Genomic DNA, 22,746 nt, shown 5'->3' with positions numbered 1-22,746 from the left:
TGGTGTAAAGTTCTCCACCATTGGACTCTGGAGCAGTGGTAACGCGTTCTCTAGAGTGATGAATCACGCTTCACTATCTGTCAGTCCAACGGACAAATCTGGGTTTGGCGGATGCCAGGAGAACGCCTAGGCCTACTCGCCAAACAAAATTTGTGGCCGTAATTCATCACCATGCAGTGTTCAATGTGGAATTATTCATTAATAAATTCCAAAGAACATGAAGAATAAACTAAATTGAACGTCTGTATATCGGAAAGAAGACATATTTTGGTTTGCAAGCCTGAAAAATGTGTCTTACAACTTGCCAAATTGAGCCCTGTTTCAAATGAACACTCTGAGAATAACTGTTCCAGGCACGAGATGCGCATCACTGGCAACCTTTTTTCTTAAAAAAAAATATTGTTATTTTTTATTCTGTTAAATTACATCATGGTTCTTTTTACTATAACATAGGTGTGTCTTGACTGTGATAAGGGCTCGGGAAATAAGAGCTTCTTGTCTGCTAAATAAGCAAAACAAGGATATGCCATTGCACAGCCGTAGGTCGCTGGTTCGAATCCCCAAGCCGGCAAGGTGGAAAAATCTGCCGTTCTGCCCATGAGCAAGGCGGTTAACCGTCAACAATGACTGCTCCCCGGGCGCCGATGACGTGGACGTTGATTAAGGCAGCCCCCCACACCTCTCTGATTTAGAGGGGTTGGGTTAAATGGAGAAGACGCATTTCGGTTGAATGCATTCACTTGTGCAACTGACTAGTCAGGTTAAGCACCTTACTTTTTGCCCAAGGCTTGTTTAAACAATAAACTCCAGCACACAGGTATTCTTGAATACTCCACAAACAATACCAGTGTGCCCTGAGTTTTTTCTTTAAATATACACATAACAAAAATATAAACGCAACATGTAAAGTGTTGGTCCCATGTTTCATGAGCTGAAATAAAAGATCCCATAAATGTTCCATACGCACAAAAAGTGTATTTTTCTCAAATTGTGTATAGAAATTTGTTCACATCCCTGTTAGTGAGCATTTCTCCTTTGCCAAGATAATTCATCCACCTGACAGGTGTGGCATATCAAGAAGCTGATTAAACAGTGTGATCATTACACAGGTGCCCCTTGTGCTGGGGACAATAAAAGGCCACTCTAAAATGTGCAGTTCTGTCACACAACACAATGCCACGGATGTCTCAAGTTTTGAGCGAGTATGCAATTGGCCACCAAAGTTGTTGCCAGAGAATTGAATGTTCATTTCTCTACCATAAGCCGCCTCCAACGTAAATTTTGAGAATTTGGCAGTACTTCCAACCGGGCTCACAACCGCAGACCACGTGTATGGCGGCATGTGGGCGAGCGGTTTGCTGAATTCAACAGAGTGCCCCATGGTGGGGGTTATGGTATGGGCAGGCATAAGCTACGGACAACGAACACAATTGCATTTTATTTTTATTTTATTTCACCTTTATTTAACCAGGTAGGCTAGTTGAGATCAAGTTCTCATTTGCAACTGCGACCTGGCCAAGATAAAGCAAAGCAGTTCGACACATACAACAACACAGAGTTAGTTACACATGGAATAAACAAACATACATTCAATAATACAGTAGAACAAAAGAAAACAAAAAGTCTATATACAGTGAGGTAAGTTAAGGCAATAAATAGGCCATGGTGGCGAAGTAATTACAATATAGCAATTAAACACTGGAATGGTAGATGTGCAGAAAATGAATGTGCAAGTAGAGATACTGGGGTGCAAAGGAGCAAGATAAATAAAGAAATGCAGTATGGGGATGAGGTAGGTAGATAGATGGGCTGTTTACAGATGGGCTATGTACAGGTGCAGTGATCTGTGAGCTGCTTAAAGCTAGTGAGGGAGATGTGTGTCTCCAACTTCAGTGATTTTTGCAGTTTGTTCCAGTCATTGGCAGCAGAGAACTGGAAGGAAAGACGACCAAAGGAGGAATTGGCTTTAGGGGTGACCAGTGAGATATACCTGCTGGAGCGCGTGCTACGAGTGGGTGCTGCTATGGTGACCAGTGAGCTGAGATAAGGCGGGGCTTTACCTAGCAGAGACTTGTAGATGACCTGTAGCCAGTGGGTTTGGCGACAAGTATGAAGCGAGGGCCAGCCAACAAGAGCGTACAGGTCGCAGTGGTGGGTAGTGTATGGGCTTTGGTGACAAAACGGATGGCACTGTGATAGACTGCATCCAGTTTGTTGAGTGTTGGAGGCTATTTTGTAGATGACATCGCCGAAGTCGAGGATCGGTAGGATGGTCAGTTTTACGAGGGTATGTTTGGCAGCATGAGTGAAGGATGCTTTGTTGCGATATAGGAAGCCGATTCTAAATTTAATTTTGGATTTGAGATGCTTAATGTGAGTCTGGAAGGAGAGTTTACAGTCTAACCAGACACCCAGGTATTTGTAGTTGTCCACGTATTCTAAGTCAGAGCCGTCCAGAGTAGTGATGCTGGACGGGCGGGCAGGTGCAGGCAGCGATCGGTTGAAGAGCATGCATTTAGTTTTACTTGTATTTAAGAGCAGTTGGAGGCCACGGAAGGAGTGTTGTATGGCATTGAAGCTCGTCTGGAGGTTATTTAACACAGTGTCCAAAGAGGGGCCAGAAGTATACAGAATGGTGTCGTCTACGTAGAGGTGGATCAGAGAATCACCAGCAGCAAGAGCAACATCATTCATGTATACAGAGAAGAGAGTCGGCCCAAGAATTGAACCCTGTGGCACACTGCCAGAGGTCCGGACAGCCCTCCGATTTGACACACTGAACTCTATCAGAGAAGTAGTTGGTAAACCAGGCGAGGCAATCATTTGAGAAACCAAGGCTGTCGAGTCTGCCAATAAGAATGTGGTGATTGACAGAGTTGAAAGCCTTGGCCAGGTCGATGAATACGGCTGCCCAGTAATGTCTCTTATCGATGGCGGTTATGATGTCGTTTATCAATGGCAATTTGAATGCACAGAAATACTGTGACGAGATGCTGAGTCCCATTGTGTGGCCCATTCAAATCATGGTGTTTGCAACGCCAGGGTTGTGGGTTCAATTCCCACGGGGGACCAGTACAGAGAAAACATTTATGAAATGTATGCATTCACTACTGTAAGTCGCTCTGGATAAGAGCGTCTGCTAAATGACTAAAATGTAAAGGTACCGTAATTTCCAGACTATTAAGCGCACCTGAATATAAGCCGCACCCACTGAATAAAAAAAAAAAAAAGTATTATTTTGAACATAAATAAGCCGCACATGTCTATAAGCCGCAGGTGCCTACCGGTACATTGAAACAAATGAACTTTGCACAGGCTTTAACGAAACATGGCTTGTAACAAAAATAAATAGGCTTTAATGAAACACGGCTTGTAACAACAAATAAAAAAATAGCAGTAAGCTTTAGTTGTCTTTTTGCACTGAGTCAATTCCTCACACTGCTGTTTCCAACGTCTTATCATCGACTCATTAAGACCAAGCTCCCGTGCAGCAGCTCTATTTCCTTTTCCAACAGCCAGATCAATCGCCTTCAACTTGAAAGCTGCATCATATGCATTTCTCCGTGTCTTTGCCATGATGAGGGTGACAAAATGACTACCGTAATCAGAATGATGGGAAGTTTGAGAGCGCTCGATTTAATCTAAACAGTAAACAAAAAAGTTGTTTGACCTTAATCCGTTCGGCAATTTCATTGGTCTAATGAAAGCTTCATGCCGCCAAAAAACTGAGCACGTCACAGAATGTGTTTTCTTTAAGAAAAAAAATGAAAGCGGGAAAAATCCATATATTAGCCGCGTCATTGTTTAAGCCGCGGGGTTCAAAGCGTGGGAAAAAAGTTGCGGCTTATAGTCCGGAATTTACGGTATCTGTGACCAAAAGATGCATATCTGTCATTTGAAATCCATAGCTTAGGGCCTCTTGAATTTCTTTCAATTAACTGATTTCCTCATGAACTGTAACTCAGTAAAATCTTAGAAATTGTTGCATGTTGCGTTTTATATTTTTGTTCAGTATAGTTAACATAGAGATGAACTGGAGGATTCAGCCTTCAGCCCACACATGGCCGCCGAGGCGAGGGCAGTAAAGTGTCTTTGTGGTTCGAAGCCAATGTGTTGGATCTAATGCGCTCCACCACCACAGGACTGCAACCAGCTGGAAAATGGACTCTAGCCTTCAGTGCCTCTGCACAAACATATACTGGAGAGACATATTTTATACTTCACATTAATGTATCTTGCAAGGTTGTTATTTAAGCTCACAATTGTATGGAAGTATTGTAACTCTCTAGGGGTCACAGGAACATAATCCCACGGTGTGACTGTCATAAGACAGGCTGATCTCGCTCTCTCTCTCACCATGTTCACCCCCACAGACCGTCTTTGCCCAACAGGTCAACCAACCTTCATTTATCATGAATAAACCTTTCAGGAATCAGGGGAGGGACTGATGTTTCTGCTCTTACGAGATAGCTGACCGAGTGTTCACTATGAACGATCTATAAACAAAAGGAAGCAGTCACACTAGCTTGAAGGAAAAGTTTGAACTCTGACCCCTATGAACACACGACCAAGGTCATGTTGTGTGTCAAACAATGGTTTCCTTGGTTCAACATCCCATGATGTTGGGTGGGAAAACACCCAACTCCCTCTCACAAGAACTTTCGTAACACACAGACAAACGATAAAGTATTGACTTTATCCCTATTCTTAAATACGTTTTAAGTTACGACAAAACTCAGCAAAAAAATAAACGTCCTCTCACTGTCAACTGCGTTTATTTTCAGCAAACTTAACATGTGTAAATATTTGGATGAACATAACAAGATTCAACAACTGAGACATAAACTGAACAATTTCCACAGACATGTGACTAACAGAAATTGAATAATGTGTCCCTGAACAAAGGGGGGTCAAACTCAAAAGTAGGAGGATGTCTTCCCTGAATCGCACAGCATTGAGATTGCCTGCAATGACAACAAGCTCAGTCCGATGATGCTGTGACACACCGCCCCAGACCATGACGGACCCTCCACCTCCAAATCGATCCCGCTTCAGAGTGCAGGCCTCGGCGTAACGCTCATTCCTTCGACGATAAACGCAAATCCGACCATCACCCCTGGTGAGACAAAACCGTGACTCGTCAGTGAAGAGCACTTTTTGCCAGTCCGGTCTCGTCCATCGACGGTGGGTTTGTGCCCATAGGCGACATTGTTGCCGGTGATGTCTGGTGAGGACCTGCCTTACAACAGGCCTACAAGCCCTCAGTCCAGCCCCTCTGTCTATTGCGGACAGTCTGAGCACTGATGGAGGGATTGTGCGTTCCTGGTGTAACTCGGGCAGTTGTTGGTGCCATCCTGTACCTGTCATGCAGGTGTGATGTTCAGCTGTACCAATCCTGTGCAGGTGTTGTTGCACATGGTCTGCCACTGCGAGGATGATCAGCTGTCCGTTCTGTCTCCCTGTAGCGCTGTCTTAGGCGTCTCACAGTACGGACATTGCAATTTATTGCCCTGGCCACATCTGCAGTCCTCATGCCTCCTTGCAGCATGCCTAAGGCACGTTCACGCAGATGAGCAGGAACCCTGGGCATTTTTCTCTTGGTGTTTTTCAGAGTCAGTAGAAAGGCCTATTTAGTGTCCTAAGTTTTCCTAACTGTGACCTTAATTGCCTACCGTCTGTAAGCTGTTAGTGTCTTACCGACAATTCCACAGGTGCATGTTCATTAATTGTTTATGGTTCATTGAACAAGCATGGGAAACAGTGTTTAAACCCTTTACAATGAAGATCTGTGAAGTTATTTGGATTTTTACTAATAATCTTTGAAAGACGGGTTCCTGAAAAAGGGATGTTTCTTTTTTTGCTGAGTTTATTACGTTAATATATTGGTAATACATTTGTGTACTTTTGTATTGCCATTCTGTAATTGTAATATTGTCACAATACATGTCAGTACATATGACACCAACTAAGTGGCCGTGTGGTTAGTGTCCGCCCTGAGATTGTAAGGTTGTGAGTTCCATCCCTGGCTGAGTCATACCAAAGACTGATCAAATGGAAGCTGATGAGTTCCTGCTTGGCACTCAGCATTGAGAGCATAAAGGAGATCGATTGGGGGTAAGGCCCTGCGATAGACTAGCATCCTGTCCAGGGGGTGTACTTGTATATCAAGCTGCCTCACGCTAACGGCTCGTGCAAGGCTACTTACATATTACATTTCTGGTATCATTGTGTTCTAGAATATAAGACACACACTTTGGCATCAATTGAATATGTATAATACGGGTGTGATAGCCTTTTAGAAAAAAATTCTCATTTGCTAGTCACTCCCCATCACCCATGATCTCTGAGGCCATTGTAACACCCACCCTAATAAAAACTGCTCCCTGGCAGTTGGAAACTCAGCCAAAAGACAGACAGACAGACAGGAGAATGGGAAAAAACTGGTCAAAAAAGAAGACAGACTAAAAACAGAGGAGGATCTGTTTGGGCGGGGCCGTGTCTTGCAGGAGGGAGAGAGGATCGTAGGCATGGCAAAGAGTTGACACTCTTAGACTGAAACAGAACTTTAGTAAATGACCTGTTACACTTTGCTTGATCACTTCCATACCGTGTGCTGCGATACAAAGCTGACTGCACCAATAGACTGTACCGAAGAGAGAGAGAGAGAGATCCCGACCATTGATTAAGTAAATATATTACAGCATTCTCTGTATTACCTCCTTGACTATTCGGCATTGCAAAATTATCATCTTAATTGATCGATCATAATCTTTGTTTCTTTTCTTTGTGTTTTTTAACGTAATAATAAATCCTATCTTCATAAAGTATAGTTCTCTCTTGCTTTGACAAATGCTGACTAATACAATTAAATACCTTACAAATCCTTTAAAGATTGTTGATATGTGATCAGAGTTTAAAGATAATTGTTCTCTTTGAATAAAAACGATTACTGGTACCCTCAACAACGTTATTAATTCAAAATATTAGGCAAATGAATGAAGTCACTAATTATCAACACCTATTAGACCATTAAAGTTCCTACAGGACTAAGGCACGTCACTGGAATAGCTTTCTGTTAATCCGGTCTCAAAAATGGAATACTTCGCTCTTTTAAAGCTCTGTAAATGATTTGGTAAAATGCATAAGAGCATGTAGGCCTATATAATGGCAATATATGACAGCTACTCAGCTATCCTGGAATGCAGCCCATCCATGAGCAGACTTTATTAGTTCCAGTCAGCTCATTCTCACTGTTTAGTGGCTCAGAGAGAGATGGCGCCAGAAAATATTCAGCCCAAAGAACCCTAGTGGACAGGGCTCTCCAGCTGAGACAGCCATTTTGTGTATGTGTGTGTGTGTCCTCGGTGCCTGGCAGTGCGCAACTTGCACACAGTGTTCCTGTCAAGTACGGTGCTGGGGTCTGGTCTCCTGCTAATGTCTATTCATGAACAGAGTAGGGACAGGACTACCAGCCGATGCCGAAGGGTCACTCTCCTTGAGGCCAGCCATGATAATCAAGTTCAGAGAGAGCTCAGAGTGCCCATGAGGGCTGTACTCCGTTAGTCGGAGAGTCTAACAGCCCAGACACTTGATCAGCTTCAAGCCCTCGCCACCCACACTCACAAATAGAAATGTCTCCAGTCTTACTTCTGTCTAGACTTGACACACTGCATGAACATTTCAACAGCACTTTCTTATTTAGAGCAATTCTATATTTACAGTTGTCTGTCTCAGCTGTATCTCATATGTTCAGAAGTGTTTGAGGACTTCCATTCCATTATGTCCAAATCAGCCACCTCTAGTGCACATGGCACTACGGCACTGACTGATGTCATATTAACGTTGGGTTGGCGTTCGTCCACAGGTGGCTGTGAAGAACAACATTGACGTTTTCTACTTCAGCGGGCTAATCCCACTCAACATCTTCTTCGTGGAGGATGGCAAAATGGGTACGTGTGTCTGGAAGCAAGTCACAAACACTCAATATCCAGGTCATTACCATAACAGTAGACTCATTATCACCAAAGAGTTTGAAGAGTTTATTTTAGACCAACTCGAGGACCCTCGGTATAAAATAGACTCTTCACAGCAAGTAGCTCCCTGCTCAGTTCTGGTGTCACTCTTCTTTTGTTCCCCTCATCTGCATCAGAGCGACAGGTGTTCTTGGCCACCTGGAAAGACATCCCCAATGAGAACGAGCTGCAGTACCAGATTAAGGAGTGCCACTTAAATGCAGGTAGGTCTCCTTACATCTATGGATGAAAGCTATACAGTACCAGTCAAAATGTTTGGACACACCTACTCATTCAAGGGTTTTTCTTTAATTTTTACTATTTGCTACATTGTAGAATAATAGTGAAGACATCAAAACTATGAAATAACACATGGAATCGTGTAGTAACCAAAAAAGTGTTAAATAAATCAAAATATATTTAATATTTTAGATTCTTCAAAGTAGCAACCCATTGCCTTGATGACAGCTTTGCACATTCTTGGCATTCTCTCAACCAGCTTCACCTGGAATGCTTTTCCAACAGTCTTGAAGGAGTTCCCACATATGCTGACCACTTGTTGGCTGCTTTTCCTTCACTCTGCGGTCCGACTCATCCCAAACCATCTCAATTGGTTTGAGGTCGGGTGATTGTGGAGGCCAGGTCATCTGATGCATCACTCTCCTTCTTGGTAAAATACCCCTTACACAGCCTGGAGGTGTGTTTTGGGTCATTGTCCTGTTGAAAAACAAATGATAGTCTCACTAATCCCAAACCGATGGGATGGCGTATCGCTGCAGAATGCTGTGGTAGCCATTCTAGTTAAGTGTGCCTTGAATTCTAAATAAATCACCAAAATATCACCAGCAAAGCACCATCACACCTCCTCCTCCATGCTTCACGGTGGGAACCACACATGCTGAGATCATACGTTCACCTACTCTGCGTCTCACAAAGGCATGGTGGTTGGAACGAAAAATCTCAAATTTGGACTCATCAGACCAAAGGACAAATTACCTCCGGTCTAATTCCATTGCTCATGTTTCTAAAAAAATAAACATATCTCTAACCATGATATGTACTCTAAGGGCTGTCACTATTTTAATCTCTGGGTTTTCCTTTGTCCACTACATGGTATGAAAACAGTGATACAGGTCTGGAATTAAAATGTGTACTGTGTGCTCAATGTCAATCATCAGAGCTCTTCACGCTGTTCTGTTGAATTTGAACCTTGGTGGCTATTCTTGTCTTGAGCGTGATTCAGTCTTAAAGCACTCTGTGAGGACATAAGGGTTGATCCACAACGCCGCTACCATTTATGGGTGAAACACACACCACTTAGTCATCTACACGATCTAGCTGCCTATATTCCTCTTCTGTCTTTTTTATGTCAGAGGAGCTTTGTTAGGGGATATTGAAACTGGAGCTTAGTGTGGTGTTTTGAACTGCTGTGAGTACAAGTGAAGGATGTTGTCGCCTCATGTTGGTGTTGTTTTCTATCGATTGAGTGCTGGTGATTCAGTGGAAGGAAACCTCATTTGATGAGGAGAGAGCATGCAAAGACGGATGAAATGCACGAAGAGCTCTCTATGCATCCCTCTACAGTTGAAGTCAGAAGTTTACATACACCTTAGACAAATACATTTAAACTCAGTTTTTCCCAGTGGGTCAGAAGTTTACATAGTATTTGGTAGCATTGCCTTTAAATTGTTTAACTTGGGTCAAACATTATAGGTAGCCTTCCACAAGCTTCCCACAATAAGTTGGGTGAATTTTGGCCCATTCCTCCTGACCGAGCTGGTGTAACTGAGTCAGGTTTGTAGGCCTCCTTGCTCGCACATGCTTTTTCAGTTCTGCCCACAAATTTTCTATGGGATTGAGGTCAGGGCTTTGTGATGGCCACTCCAATACCTTGACTTTGTTGTCCTTAAGCCATTTTGCCACAACTTTGGAAGTATGCTTGGGGTCATTGTCCATTTGGAAGACCCATTTGCGACCAAGCTTTAACTTCCTGACTTGTCTTGAGATGTTGCTTCAATATATCCACATCATTTTCCTACCTCATGATGCCATCTATTTTGTGAAGTGCACCAGACCCTCCTGCAGCAAAGCACCCCCACAACATGATGCTGCCACCCCCGTACTTCACGGTTGGGATGGTGTTCTTCGGCTTGCAAGCCTCCCCCTTTTTCCTCCAAACATAACGATAGTCATTATGGCCAAACAGTTCTATTTTTGTTTCATCAGACCAGAGGACATTTCTCCAAAAAGTACGATCTTTCTCCCCATGTGCAGTTGCAAACCGTAGCCTGGCTTTTTTATGGCGGTTTTGGAGCAGTGGCTTCTTCCTTGCTCAGCGGCCTTTCAGGTTATGTCGATATAAGACTTGTTTTACTGTGGATATAGATACTTTTGTACCGGTTTCCTCCAGCATCTTCACAAGGTCCTTTGCTGTTGTTCTGGGATTGATTTGCACTTTTCGCACCAAAGTACGTTCATCTCTAGGAGACAGAACACGTCTCCTTCCTGAGCGGTATGACGGCTGCGTGGTCCCATGGTGTTTATACTTGCATACTATTGTTTGTACAGATGAACGTGGTACCTTCAGGCGTTTGGAAATTGCTCCCAAGGATGAACCAGACTTGTGGAGGTCTACAATTCTTTTTCTGAGGTCTTGGCTGATTTCTTTTGATTTTCCCATGATGTCAAGCAAAGAGGCACTGAGTTTGAAGGTAGGCCTTGAAATACATCCACAGGTACACCTCCAATTGACTCAAATGATGTCAATTAGCCTATAAGAAGCTTCTAAATCCATGACATCATTTTCTGGAATTTTCCAAGCTGTTTAAAGGCACAGTCAACTTAGTGTATTTAAACTTCTGACCCACTGGAATTGTGATACAGTGAATTATAAGTGAAATAATCTGTCTGTAAACAATTGTTGGAAACATTACTTGTGTCATGCACAAAGTAGATGTCCTAACCGACTTGCTAAAACTATAGTTTGTTAACAAGAAATTTGTGGAGTGGTTGAAAAACGAGTTTTAATGACTCCAACCTAAGTGTATGTAAACTTCTGATTTCAAATCTGTCAAAAGTTCAACGTATTTCAACTTTTGATGCGATGGACAAATGACAGATGGTCGTCTGCATCATCCATCAAAATAAGAGCCCCGTAGAAAAACCCTTTCCCCATTACATGCTTAGTCAGTTTGCGTGTGCTTGTGTGTGTGTGTGCTTGTGTTCGGTGACTTGGTGGTGTTTTGGCCTGTTGTCTTCACAGAGCTCAAGTCTGAATCACAATTACTACTATCCTCTCCTTTCACTGATCTAACATGTTGAGCCAACTACAGGACAGAGAGGGCAGTTATTGTTTTGGGAAGGTCGTATCTGGAGGGGAGTAGCTTTAGTTATTGTTTAGTCCACATGCAAGGTCTGATTTACCAAAATGCACAGGTGACCTTTGAAACCATCAAACCACAAAATCATCAAATAATTTCCTAATTTGTGTTCACCACACTGAAGCCAGTTGATTAAACACAGAGCTGAGGGCATTGGTTTAACAGAGATGCTACTGGTTTACTGGAGAACCAGATAACCTGACTAGATAACATGATAACATAACCACAACATCACCGCCTTAGGTTCCAGGGTTACACACCTGCCTACAATTTATTTGTCGATATCTTTCCACACACACCTACAGGAACACGTGCACACACATACAGATTCATACACACGCTCTCTCAAACACACCAATGCACACACTCTCATTCTCTCCATATTTCAGCATTTCCATTCCAATAATGCCTGATCCTCCTACACCACTCTGGGGTCACAAAGTATTGACCCTCTCCAGCCCCAGGTTACAAGGACAGTTCTGCTCATGCATTCCCTCACCTTGGCTGTGATAAGCAGATTTGGAGTGTGGAAATTAATGGAATGATTGGAGGCTCTTTTCATGTTCATTGTCACTGGCACTCTGTGAGCTAAATACAGTGTGAGAGGAAGCTGTGTTCTATAAGCTTCTTTAGAGAAATGCGCTTTCTGGGAAATGGGTTGTTGGTTTGATTAGTTATTTGTACTTCCATTTCCAAACCTAGTAAATTGTTCTATAGGTAGCTATTGTAAATTCAGACTGAAACGGTCAGACTGAACGGTTCCACCATTCCAAATCTAATGAGACAACCTTAAAGTGTACATTTAGATTTTTACATAAAATAATCTTCAATTCATTACATTCTTCTCTTTTATCAAAATTAAGAGAAACAATGATTACATTTCCTCAATAAAATTGATTTTTGAATTGATCTTTCTTTAAAAAAAAAAGTTTGTATATTGTCCCATACAATAATCTGTACTCTGCTTGACATGCAATACTCCATTAGCCTAATTTAAAACAAGGCTTTTTCCACAGCCATGAGTCACAAATAAAAACATTTTTTAAAGTATTATTTCAGCTTTATTTAACCAGGTAGGCTAGTTGAGATCAAGTTCTCATTTGCAACCTGGCCAAGATAAAGCAAAGCAGTTCGACACATACAACAACACAGAGTTAGTTACACATGGAATAAACAAACATACATTCAATAATACAGTAGAACAAAAGAAAACAAAAAGTCTATATACAGTGAGGTAAGTTAAGGCAATAAATAGGCCATGGTGGCGAAGTAATTACAATATAGCAATTAAACACTGGAATGGTAGATGTGCAGAAGATGATGTGCTGCTATGGTGACCAGTGAGCTGAGTTAAGGCGGGGCTTTACCTAGCAAAGACTTGTAGATGACCTGGAGCCAGTGGGTTTGGCGACGAGTATGAAGCGAGGGCCAGCCAACGAGAGCGTACATGTCGCAGTGGTGGGTAGTATATGGGGCTTTGGTGACAAAACGAATGGCACAGTGATAGACTGCATCCAATTTGTTGAGTAGAGTGTTGGAGGCTATTTTGTAAATGACATTGCCGAAGTCGAGGATCGGTAGGATGGTCAGTTTTACGAGGGTATGTTTGGCAGCATGAGTGAAGGAGGCTTTGTTGCGAAATAGGAAGCCGATTCTAGATTTAATTTTGGATTGGAGATGTTTAATGTAAGTCTGGAAGGAGAGTTTACAGTCTAACCAGACACCTAGGTATTTGTAGTTGTCCACGTATTCTAAGTCAGAGCCGTCCAGAGTAGTGATGCTGGACAGGCGGGCAGGTGCGGGCAGTGATTGGTTGAAGAGCATGCATTTAGTTTTACTTGCATTTAAGAGCAGTTGGAGGCCACGGAAGGAGAGTTGTACGGCATTGATGCTGGTGGTGTAGTATTATAGTATACTAATGGTATGACTGGTACAGCAAATACGAAACATTTGTTACCAAGTTGGCAATGTACTAGCTAGCTAATGAGGTTAATCGCTCATCACTTTAAATGGCCTTGAATCATGCTTTTGATTTTAGTGTATATCACATTTGCCCAGTAATCAGTGTTTGTCTCTCTTCTTCATTTGAAGACATAGCATGTCAATGTGATAGTGGTTGGATGGTTTCAAAGGCTGTTATTAGAATACAACAGACATCCTTTCTGCCCTTAAAAAGACTATTCGACAATTCACTTTTTGCCTTGAAAATGACAAGCCACTGACCACTTAAGTTGTCACTCACATTCAAACAAAGTGGGGTAACAATAAATAGTCACCTGCCATCTATGACTGACAAGTGTTGCTCCAAGGTAAATGGTTAGAGCAGTATGGAGTGGGAGCCTTGCCCACTAGAAGTCTCCCTGCAGACTATAACCTAATAAAGAGACGTCGTACAGGAAGCTGTTCCACTGCGCTGTAGGAGAGATCAACTTCTCTTTTCCACTGTCACTAGTCCTGCCTCTCTTTTTTTAACCCTTATTTTTCTCCTTCTCTCCATCCACCGCCTGCCTTTCAGGACTCCTTTCAAGGCTCTTTGCCTCACCTCTCCACTCCCTCTTTCCCTGAAGGAGACTTCACACAAGCTCTTAATGATAACCCACACCATGCCCTGTTGCCCCCAGACAACAGAATGACTAGATGGTGAGAGCGGTGGCACTGACCAGTGCTCAGGACAGGACCTACAATGGGACATGGGCCTCAGGGTCAGCGGTTATGGTAGTGGTAGTTAGTCCTTTGACCTATGATTTTAAGCCCCTTAGACCTAGTGTCATCCCCACATCTAGATGTGAGATCTGGAAGTTGTTGTAGCTACTCCCTGTACTGACAGTCCACAATAAGAGTGCAGCATACGCACTGTTAGAATTGACCCTAGCTCTGTTCCTTCCTTAAAGTCCGACTTAGATCGTGACACTTTTTTTTTCCTCACGTAGAAGCACAAAGGAGGGACTTAGCTCCTGCAGTTGTTTTGTGAAGCTGAGCTGCTCCCTGCTGCCAGTAGTTAGCCAGGCTCACAGAGAAACCATTAGAGTTGCCTTAAGGGTAAAGATTGACTGGGACAGAGGAATAGGCAGCTGATGTAGGACATGGAAATGTAATGATTTATCAGGCAACGTGTGTAGTCTAATATGAGTCAAGAGCAGCTAACAGGATATGATAAAGCTGTTATTATTATTATTCAGAATTTTGTCTTACATGAAATGTTCATCTCCATCTTGTTGTATCGAGTCCCTCAGTCCTAGTTTTTAGATGAAGCTGCAAACCAATAATGGAAACTCTTCCTAATACGTAGACTAGAGAATGAAGCGTCCGAAAATGAAGCTGCTATTGTACAATACCTCGGTCAATAGATAACTCCTCTCTCAGTTCTGTATGTCTAAATGAGTACTGTAAGTACAAAGAATGAATTTGAGCTGCTGAACCGCAATACACCAGAGAATGCACTTATCCAATGTGCACTTAACAGTAGTCAACCTTAGAATACAGGCCTTGGGGCTGAGCTTTGCCTATGTAGCGCTGACATCCACCTACAGTTGCAAAATGCAATTTTTAATTTTAATTTTTTTATTTTCAATTTAAGGATTCCCCCTCAGCGTATTCCCTCATGATACCAGAAATCCTTTAACCAGGACCCCCCCCCCCCCCCCAAAAAAAATGTTTTTACATTTCGATCCCTACTTCAACTATATTCCTGACTCGTATGTAATGTGGCCTTGCAGACACGGTGTCGGGGAAGCTGCAGAACGACAACATCTACACCATCGCCAAGAGGAATGTGGAGGGCCAGGATATGCTCTACCAGTCCCTCAAGCTCACCAACGGCATCTGGATCCTGGCTGAGCTCCGCATCCAACCCGGCAACCCCAACTACACAGTAAGACACCCACCGAACCTCCACCCTCCTAATTCAGAACTCACACATATTGTAGAATATTTTTGTCGGTAAAGGTCTGAAGTGCCAAGCGAAGGCGTAGTTACACACTCATATTTCCTGGCAAGGAGGGCTGGCTTTCATACATCAAATAAAACCATACTCATTGGTGGATGATATTCCATTTGTTGACTTTATTAATATTTCCACCCTTCCCTCACTAGAGTATGAGGGAAATAAACACATTTTTGTGTTTTTTCCCTCCAGCTGAACATATCCCAAAAGCACTAGACAGCAGCTTCTCTACACTCTCTTATAATAAAGTGCATGTTACATCCAGGAGGTAGTACAGTGGTACCTAGAGATGGTTTATGGAAGTAATGAAAGTTATCGATTTTCTTTGTTTAACACACACTCAGCCATATCATGTTCCCTCATCATGTGTTTGAAGGAGCCTGTTCATCATCGAGGGCTCATTGGGAATGACCTGTCATCTGGCAGAGTAATGGCAGGCCATGAACAAGGTCAAAAGCCCCATGTAGCACTGCTAATCGCTCATAAAGGCAGGCTTGGTCAGGTGCATCAAGTCAGTTTGTCTGGTGAGTCCAGACTCATAGACAGGTCCTTAATTGATTATTTTCTTAGCCATTCAAGGCCAAACATGAATGTATTCAGGTGAGGTCTATCCAAAACATATTTTATATTTTATTTTTAACTTTCTTGAGAAATGTCTTGACTCCCATTTCCTATTATTTCTTTCAAGTGCTTTCTTTTCCCTAAGTTATAGTCCTGTACTTTTTCTTTGGTTATGTCACCTAAGCGGAGTCTCTGACAACTCGTCAGCGGCTTGATCTCTTCTCTCTTTAACAGGTCTCTATGGCTCATAGTGGTAAGTTAGAGGTTGTTGTCAGGGAATATCTGTGAGCTCAGTGGTCAAGCTGAAGGCTCTTTAGAAAACAGTGTAGCAGCACACTCATATTTCCTGGCAATAAGGAGGGCTGGCTTTCATACATCCAATAAAACCATACTCATTGGTGGATGATATTCCATTTGTTGACTGTATTAATTGTAAATGAACACAGCGATAGACTTCTGTCCTCGCCAGATCAACTGTCTATCAGTATTTTCTTATTGTTATTCTTCAAGTAAAGCACCTGTCAAAAGCTTGATAGCAGGGAGTGTCAACACCTAAAATGTGATTATTTGTGTTATGCATTAGCAACAATTCTTGTGTTCATATGAAGCTCCAGGCAAAGAAATGTCAGCATCAGTAAGCCATGTAGGATTCCCAGCTCTCAGACCGTCTCTATGGCAGTGCTTACCCACTGGTACTCCACAGTGGAACTTCAGTGCTGCTGTCCCCAACTGTCAGAGGCTGCTGTGTTCTGCCTGCCACTCTCTCTCTGACTGCCTGGCTGGGTGACTACATTCATCTCCAGATTAGCGCCTCCTCACCCTTATTGTTTTACAGGCAGCTATTCAGGCACTGGCTGCTCCCTGGCTTGATTACCTGTGATGTGCGTCTGTTTGGCCTGGCTGGCCTGGCTGGCCATGCTGTCAGTCTCCAGCTAATTGATTCATAATGGGAATTCAACCCAGGATCCCCTCAGAGCAGTCGTGCTGCTGCAGCCTGTGGATAACAGTGGGATAGGGTAGATTAGTTAGACTCTGGAAAGAGAAAGTTCCTGGGGAAACTTCATTTGCAAGCAAATAAATCTTGCTTGTGACCAACTGGTTTGAAAGCCGGCTCTACTATTGGTCAAAAGACTGTTAGCCCGTCAAAGCAGTTGAGAACAAACACTTATCCTATGACATCAGGGCAGTGGAAGACTGATAATAGAAAGTGAGCTATTGTGATATATAATACACTGGGGTTAATTCATTAACTGCTGTCCAAGGTGGTCGTGTTCAGTCAACAGTTAATATCAACCTTTGTGTGTCTCTGAGGACAAGTGTAGGGCTTTGCGCTCCAGTCTATACACACCATCATATACATAGATATTTATATTCCAGACTCTGACATTGCTTGTTCTGATATTTCTTAATTCCTTTCTTTTTATTTTGGGGGATTTGTGTGTATTGTTAGTTACTACTACACTGTTGGTGCTAGAAACATAAGCATTTTGCTGCACCTGCGATAACATCTGCAAAATATGTCTACGCAACCAATAACATTTGATTTTATTTGGTACATAAAGTACAACAACATTATTGTTGCTACGCCACTGAAAGAATGCACCTAGCAAAGGCTTAGCACAGAGGCCGAACGGTTTATCGAAATGGTCAAGGGCTACTTTTGTGGGGCCAACTTATTGAGAGGCTCCTCTCAGACAAATACCTTTGGGACAGCATCAAGGCCTGTCATGGAACAATTAGAACATATGGACCAGGCCATAATAACAGGAGAATGTCTGACTACGTACTAGTATGTATTCATGTTGTAGAGTTTGTAAAGAGGAAGTATGGATAGCAAGTGAGACGTCTAAAAAAAATACATCTGTGGAATCCAATAATCAGGAAACATGAGTAGGGGTGGTAAGATTTTTCAATTAGTCTCAGACTTAATTAGGCCACTGTCAATAGAAACTGATTAATGCAGATGTTAAATCTGGTCGAAGGAAAAAGCCTTAACTGATTTAATATACTTTGTAGGCATACTCAATAACACTATTATATATTATTGTATTATATCATTTTGTTTACATGAAGTGTCCCGAATGAAAAGAGTTGCAAAGCAATTCAACTGTTGTGCAGTGGATAAGGTGAAGTGTTCAGAGTTATTGAGCTGAAAGGTAACCTACAGTATAGTTGTACATCAATCTATATATTTGCATGTCCTCTCTTCCAGCTGTCCTTGAAGTGCCGGGCTCCTGAGGTGACCCAGTATGTCTACCAGGTGTACGACTCAGTCCTGAAGAACTGAACTCTCTCTGTCCACTCACCACCCTCCACTCCACACCTCTCTCCAAGAACAAACAGCAGCTGTTAGCATTCTAGTCATGCATTATTCCTCTCCACCATCCTTACCTCCATGGGAGAATGTGACATCCCCAGTCCATCCTTAACTAAATGTCTTAATGTCGTAAAACGTGGTTGATGGTGAAGCTCTCCAAAAAAGAAGAAACCTTTCATATTCACTAAGCCATCGCCCCACCTCTTTGTACTGTATTTCCAATATTGAAAAGTGTAATATCATATATGTTTTTGTGTCTATTCTTTTTAATGCTTTTTATTCTTCCGTGGTACTTTTCCTACTTGCCCAACCATACTCGATTGAGTGCCATCTACCAGGCCTTGCAGGAGCCGAAGTTGCCAGTTCAACCAGTTGCTAAGTCTCCATGATGCAACAAGTACCATTCTGAGCCAATATGGCAGTGGTGAGAGCAGAGCCAGGGAACATGAAATAGATTTTAATGCATTAGTGGATTTCATTCTGTTCTCGTTTTAGTAACCACTATTTATGGTAGCTATTATTATGTTTGCTCCCATCTGCCATTCCTTTTTTACTGGTATTTGCAGGCAGCTGATCATTTCATGCTTCTCATCCCTTTTCTGATTGCTCGATCTGCCACAACAATCAAACACCACTATAGCCATTCCTAGATTTCCAATAATCCATGTCCCTTTGCTGGTTTTGTGGTGCAGTATTAATGAATATGCCAATTGCGAGTGTGGAATGAGTTGTCCATTCTGTACTGCTGTTCTCATGTTACATTGATTCCAATGAGATAGTATGCATTATTCTTTAATTGTAAGATTGTTATTGATATTCCATTTGCAGCTGTTCATCTAAACAGAACTAAACCCCAAACCCAGGGTCAATATCAGTTGATATTTTGCTTAGTAGGGAACAACCCCATACTGTCATCAATGACATGCCTAGTGTATGTATTTGTGTTATTGTGCTGTTAAAACCACCTCCCTGGCATTGCTTTATCCTGAACATGGAGGATATGTAGTGCTTGCAGCCCACCTAAAGGACCAGGGTCACCCCTCTATGATTATACTGTGCAGTGACCTGGTATAGTTTGTAGACATGAAGTTCTGTACAACTAATGAAAGATTATTATATTACTACCAGAATAAGTGTGCTTGAAATCCATAACAGAAAAACAGTGGCACTATATTCCAGTTATGTACCAAGTCCTCATGTGGAAAGTGATCTAAATAAGTTTTATTTATAAATGTATACAAACTGATGGGATTTTAATATGCCATATCTCTATGGCCATTGTTGTTATACCTCTGCTAGTTGAGCTCAAACATTTTAATCATTTTATTTAAGCCAATGTAAAAAGCAGTCTCAAGGGTACCAATTGTGTTTGTGACTTTGGCTTCTTAATTGTATTGTTGCCATACATGCTGATGTGCCTGTGAACCTGCAATAGAAGCAGTGTCTAATGCGCCCAAGAAATCTTAGCGGTCTGTTTTCTTCACTCTCAAAACGACACTTAGCTACATGGGAAGGTCTGATCTTTGGCCACAGTTTGATTGTATGTGTCCCCAGCAAGATGTTGGGTAACACTTTTTTTGGATAGTCTGTAGAGCATCTAGATGGACTATCTACTAACCCTAGCTCTGACCCTAAACTTAACCCTTACCCTAACACTTATTCTAAACCAAACCGTAACCTGGTAGTATGACCAGATGTTATTATAAAGGCGTATTTGGTTCTGGCTTTCCCACCCAGAACTAAGTGTGAGAAAAATGTTTCATGTACCTTCTCATAAGCCCAGCAACCAGGAATAGGCCTACAGAACAGCTGTAGGAGGAAATAATGTGACAACTGAAATGACCATTTTTTTTAGCCTTCTCCTCAAGCTAGCCTGTTGATCCTGCATCACTCCTCATCCTCAACTTGTCACTGTATCCGCTCTTATTTCAATAAAATATCTGTTATAAACTTATGCAGTGCCTGATGTTTCACAATCCATAATCAGCCCAAAGGTAATATGACCAGATGAGGCACAGCCAAATGCAGGGCCGGCAATATGGGCGGGCCCTAGGGGGCATGCCCGCCCTACCGTACCTCCTTGCCTATCCAAATAAAATATTGATCATTTATTTGACCGAGACGTGCGCCAACAGAAAGACTTATCAATCTCTGATAAAGTATCAGAGAGTGAAACAGTGCCCCTCTATCTCCGTACTTGTAGTCCATGTATCTGATGCTGTCTGGAAAAAATAAGTATAGCATGTCATACTTTTTCTGGACAGACTGAAAGTGCATTCGGGAAAGTATTTAGACCCCTTCACTTTTTCCACATTTTGTTACGTTACAGCCTTATTCTAAAATTGATTCAATTGTTTTTTCCCCTCATAAATCTACACACAATACCCCATAATGACAAAGCAAAAAAAAGAAATATGACATTTACATCAGTATTCAGACCCATTACTCAGTACTTTGTTGAAACACCTTTGGCAGTGATTACACCCTTGAGTCTTCTTGGGTATGACGCTACAAGCTTGGCACACCTGTATTTGGGGAGTTTCTCCCATTCTCTGCAGATCCTCTCAAGCTCTGTCAGGTTGGATGGGGAGTGTCACTGCACAGCTATTCTCAGGTCTCTCCAGAGATGTTCGATCGGGTTCAAGTCTGGGCTCTGACTGGGCCACTCAAAGATATTCAGAGACTTGTCCCGAAGCCACTCATGCATTGTCTTGGCTGTGTGCTTAGAGTCGTTGTCCTGTTGGAAAGTGAACCTTGGCCCCAATCTGAGTTCCTGAGCGCTTTGGAGCAGGTTTTTAATCAAGGATCTCTCTGTACTTTGCTCTGTTCATCTTTCCCTTGATCCTGACTAGTCTCCCAATCCCTGCCACTGAAAAACATCCCCAGAGCATGATGCTGCCGCCAACATGCTTCATCGTAGGGATGGTACCAGGTTTCCTCCAGACGTGACGCTTGGCATTCAGATCAAAGAGTTCAGTCTTGGTTTCATCACACTAGAGAATCTTGTTTCTCATGGTCTGAGAGTCCTTAGGTGCCTATTGGCAAACTCCAAGCGGGCGGTCATGTGCCTTTTACTGGGGAGTGGCTTCTGTCTAGCCACTCTACCATAAAGGCCTGATTGGTGGAGTGCTGCAGAGATGGGTGTCCTTCTGGAAGGTTCTCCCATCTCCACAGAGGAATTCTGGAGCTCTGTCAGAGTGACCATCGAGTTCTTGGTCCCCTCCCTGGCCAAGTCCCTTGTCCCCCGATTGCTCAGTTTGGCCGGGCGGCCAGCTCTAGGAAGAGTCTTGGTGGGTCCAAACTTCTTCCATTTAAGAATGATGGAGGCCACTGTGTTCTTGGGGACCTTCAATGCTGCATGAATGTTTTGGTACCCTTCCCCAGATCTGTGCCTCGACACAATCCTGTCTCGGAGCTCTACAGACAATTCCTTCGACCTCATGGCTTGGTTTTTGCTCTGACATGCACTGTCAACTGTGGGACCTTATATAGACAGGTGTGTGCCTTTCTAAATCATGTCCAATCAGTTTAATTTACCACAGGTGGAATCCAATCAAGTTGTAGAAACATCAAGGATGATCAATGGAAACAGGATGCCCAATTTCAAGTATCATAGCAAAGGGTTTCAATACTTGTGTAAATAAGGTATTTCTATTTTTTATACTTTTGCAAAAAAATTGTAAACTTGGTTTTGCTTTGTCATTATGGGGTATTGTGTGTAGATTGATGAAGAAAATGTTTTATTGAATCAATTTTAGAATAAGGCTGTAACGTAATAAAATGTGGAAAAGGGGAAGGGGTCTGAATACTTTCCGAATGCACTGTAGGCTATCTCTGAGTTCCATATGCTAATTTCTGGATCAAGGTGTCCATATGGCAGAGGCTGGTGCTCTTGCATTAGTTGAATTTTAACTTTCAGATTTGTATCATTTTAATTAACATTTTTATGATTAACCACATAGCAATAATTTTGAGAAACTAAAACGTTATTATTGAAATTAAAATGTTCCATGAAAATGTGCATAGAAAAATAATCATAAAGGGCACACAGATAGGTAGAAATGGTAGGATAAATTGTAAACTTCCCCAAACTCACAAACTGCCTATGGTCTTTATTATCACACCCATTAACAACAACAAAAAAACGGGCCACCTATAGAAATCAAATGCCCCTCCAACTGATCCGTTCTTGCGCCGACCCTGGCCAAAGGCCAACCACAGCAGTGCATAATCTCTGTGCGTTTAGTCAAAAGATACACAGAATACATAGTGGCTCGCTTAGAATCAAAGCTTATTTCACTTGGGATGCTACTGATGTTTCAGGTGCTCTTTTTTCCTTTGGTGGGTAGGCATTTTAACACGGACAATGTCAATCTGAATCAGCATTTATTTTTTATTTTTTTGTAACAGTTGAATGTCTGGGAGAAAAGCAAGCACAATGGACGTTACACAGTCTAAAGACCAGCATTGTCAGTGTTGGAAAAAAGTGTTTCACACTGATGTGGGGATGGGGGAAAAAAATCTAGTTTGCAA

General features: G+C 42.3%; 1 protein-coding gene across 4 annotated transcripts in view; it reads left to right on the top strand.

Moving 5' to 3' along the window:
- Positions 1 to 20,167, top strand: part of ap2b1 (adaptor related protein complex 2 subunit beta 1) — a 69,829-nt gene extending 49,662 nt beyond the window's left edge. For 3 of the 4 annotated variants that reach the window (XM_014197172.2, XM_014197174.2, XM_014197173.2), the window contains 4 exons: positions 7,865 to 7,949; positions 8,150 to 8,236; positions 15,109 to 15,263; positions 18,109 to 20,167. In XM_014197172.2, the coding sequence (XP_014052647.1) occupies positions 7,865 to 7,949; positions 8,150 to 8,236; positions 15,109 to 15,263; positions 18,109 to 18,183 (402 nt within the window). In that variant the 3' untranslated portion in view covers positions 18,184 to 20,167. The remainder of the gene's footprint in view (positions 1 to 7,864; positions 7,950 to 8,149; positions 8,237 to 15,108; positions 15,264 to 18,108) is intronic. The other variant, XM_014197175.2, reaches the window with a different exon arrangement.
- The last annotated feature ends 2,579 nt before the right edge of the window (positions 20,168 to 22,746 follow it).

The sequence above is a fragment of the Salmo salar genome, chromosome ssa04, assembly GCF_905237065.1.
Source record: "Salmo salar chromosome ssa04, Ssal_v3.1, whole genome shotgun sequence".
Lineage (NCBI taxonomy): Eukaryota > Metazoa > Chordata > Actinopteri > Salmoniformes > Salmonidae > Salmo > Salmo salar.
Note: the sequence above shows the minus strand (reverse complement) of the source record. Positions and strands in the feature narration are given on the sequence as shown.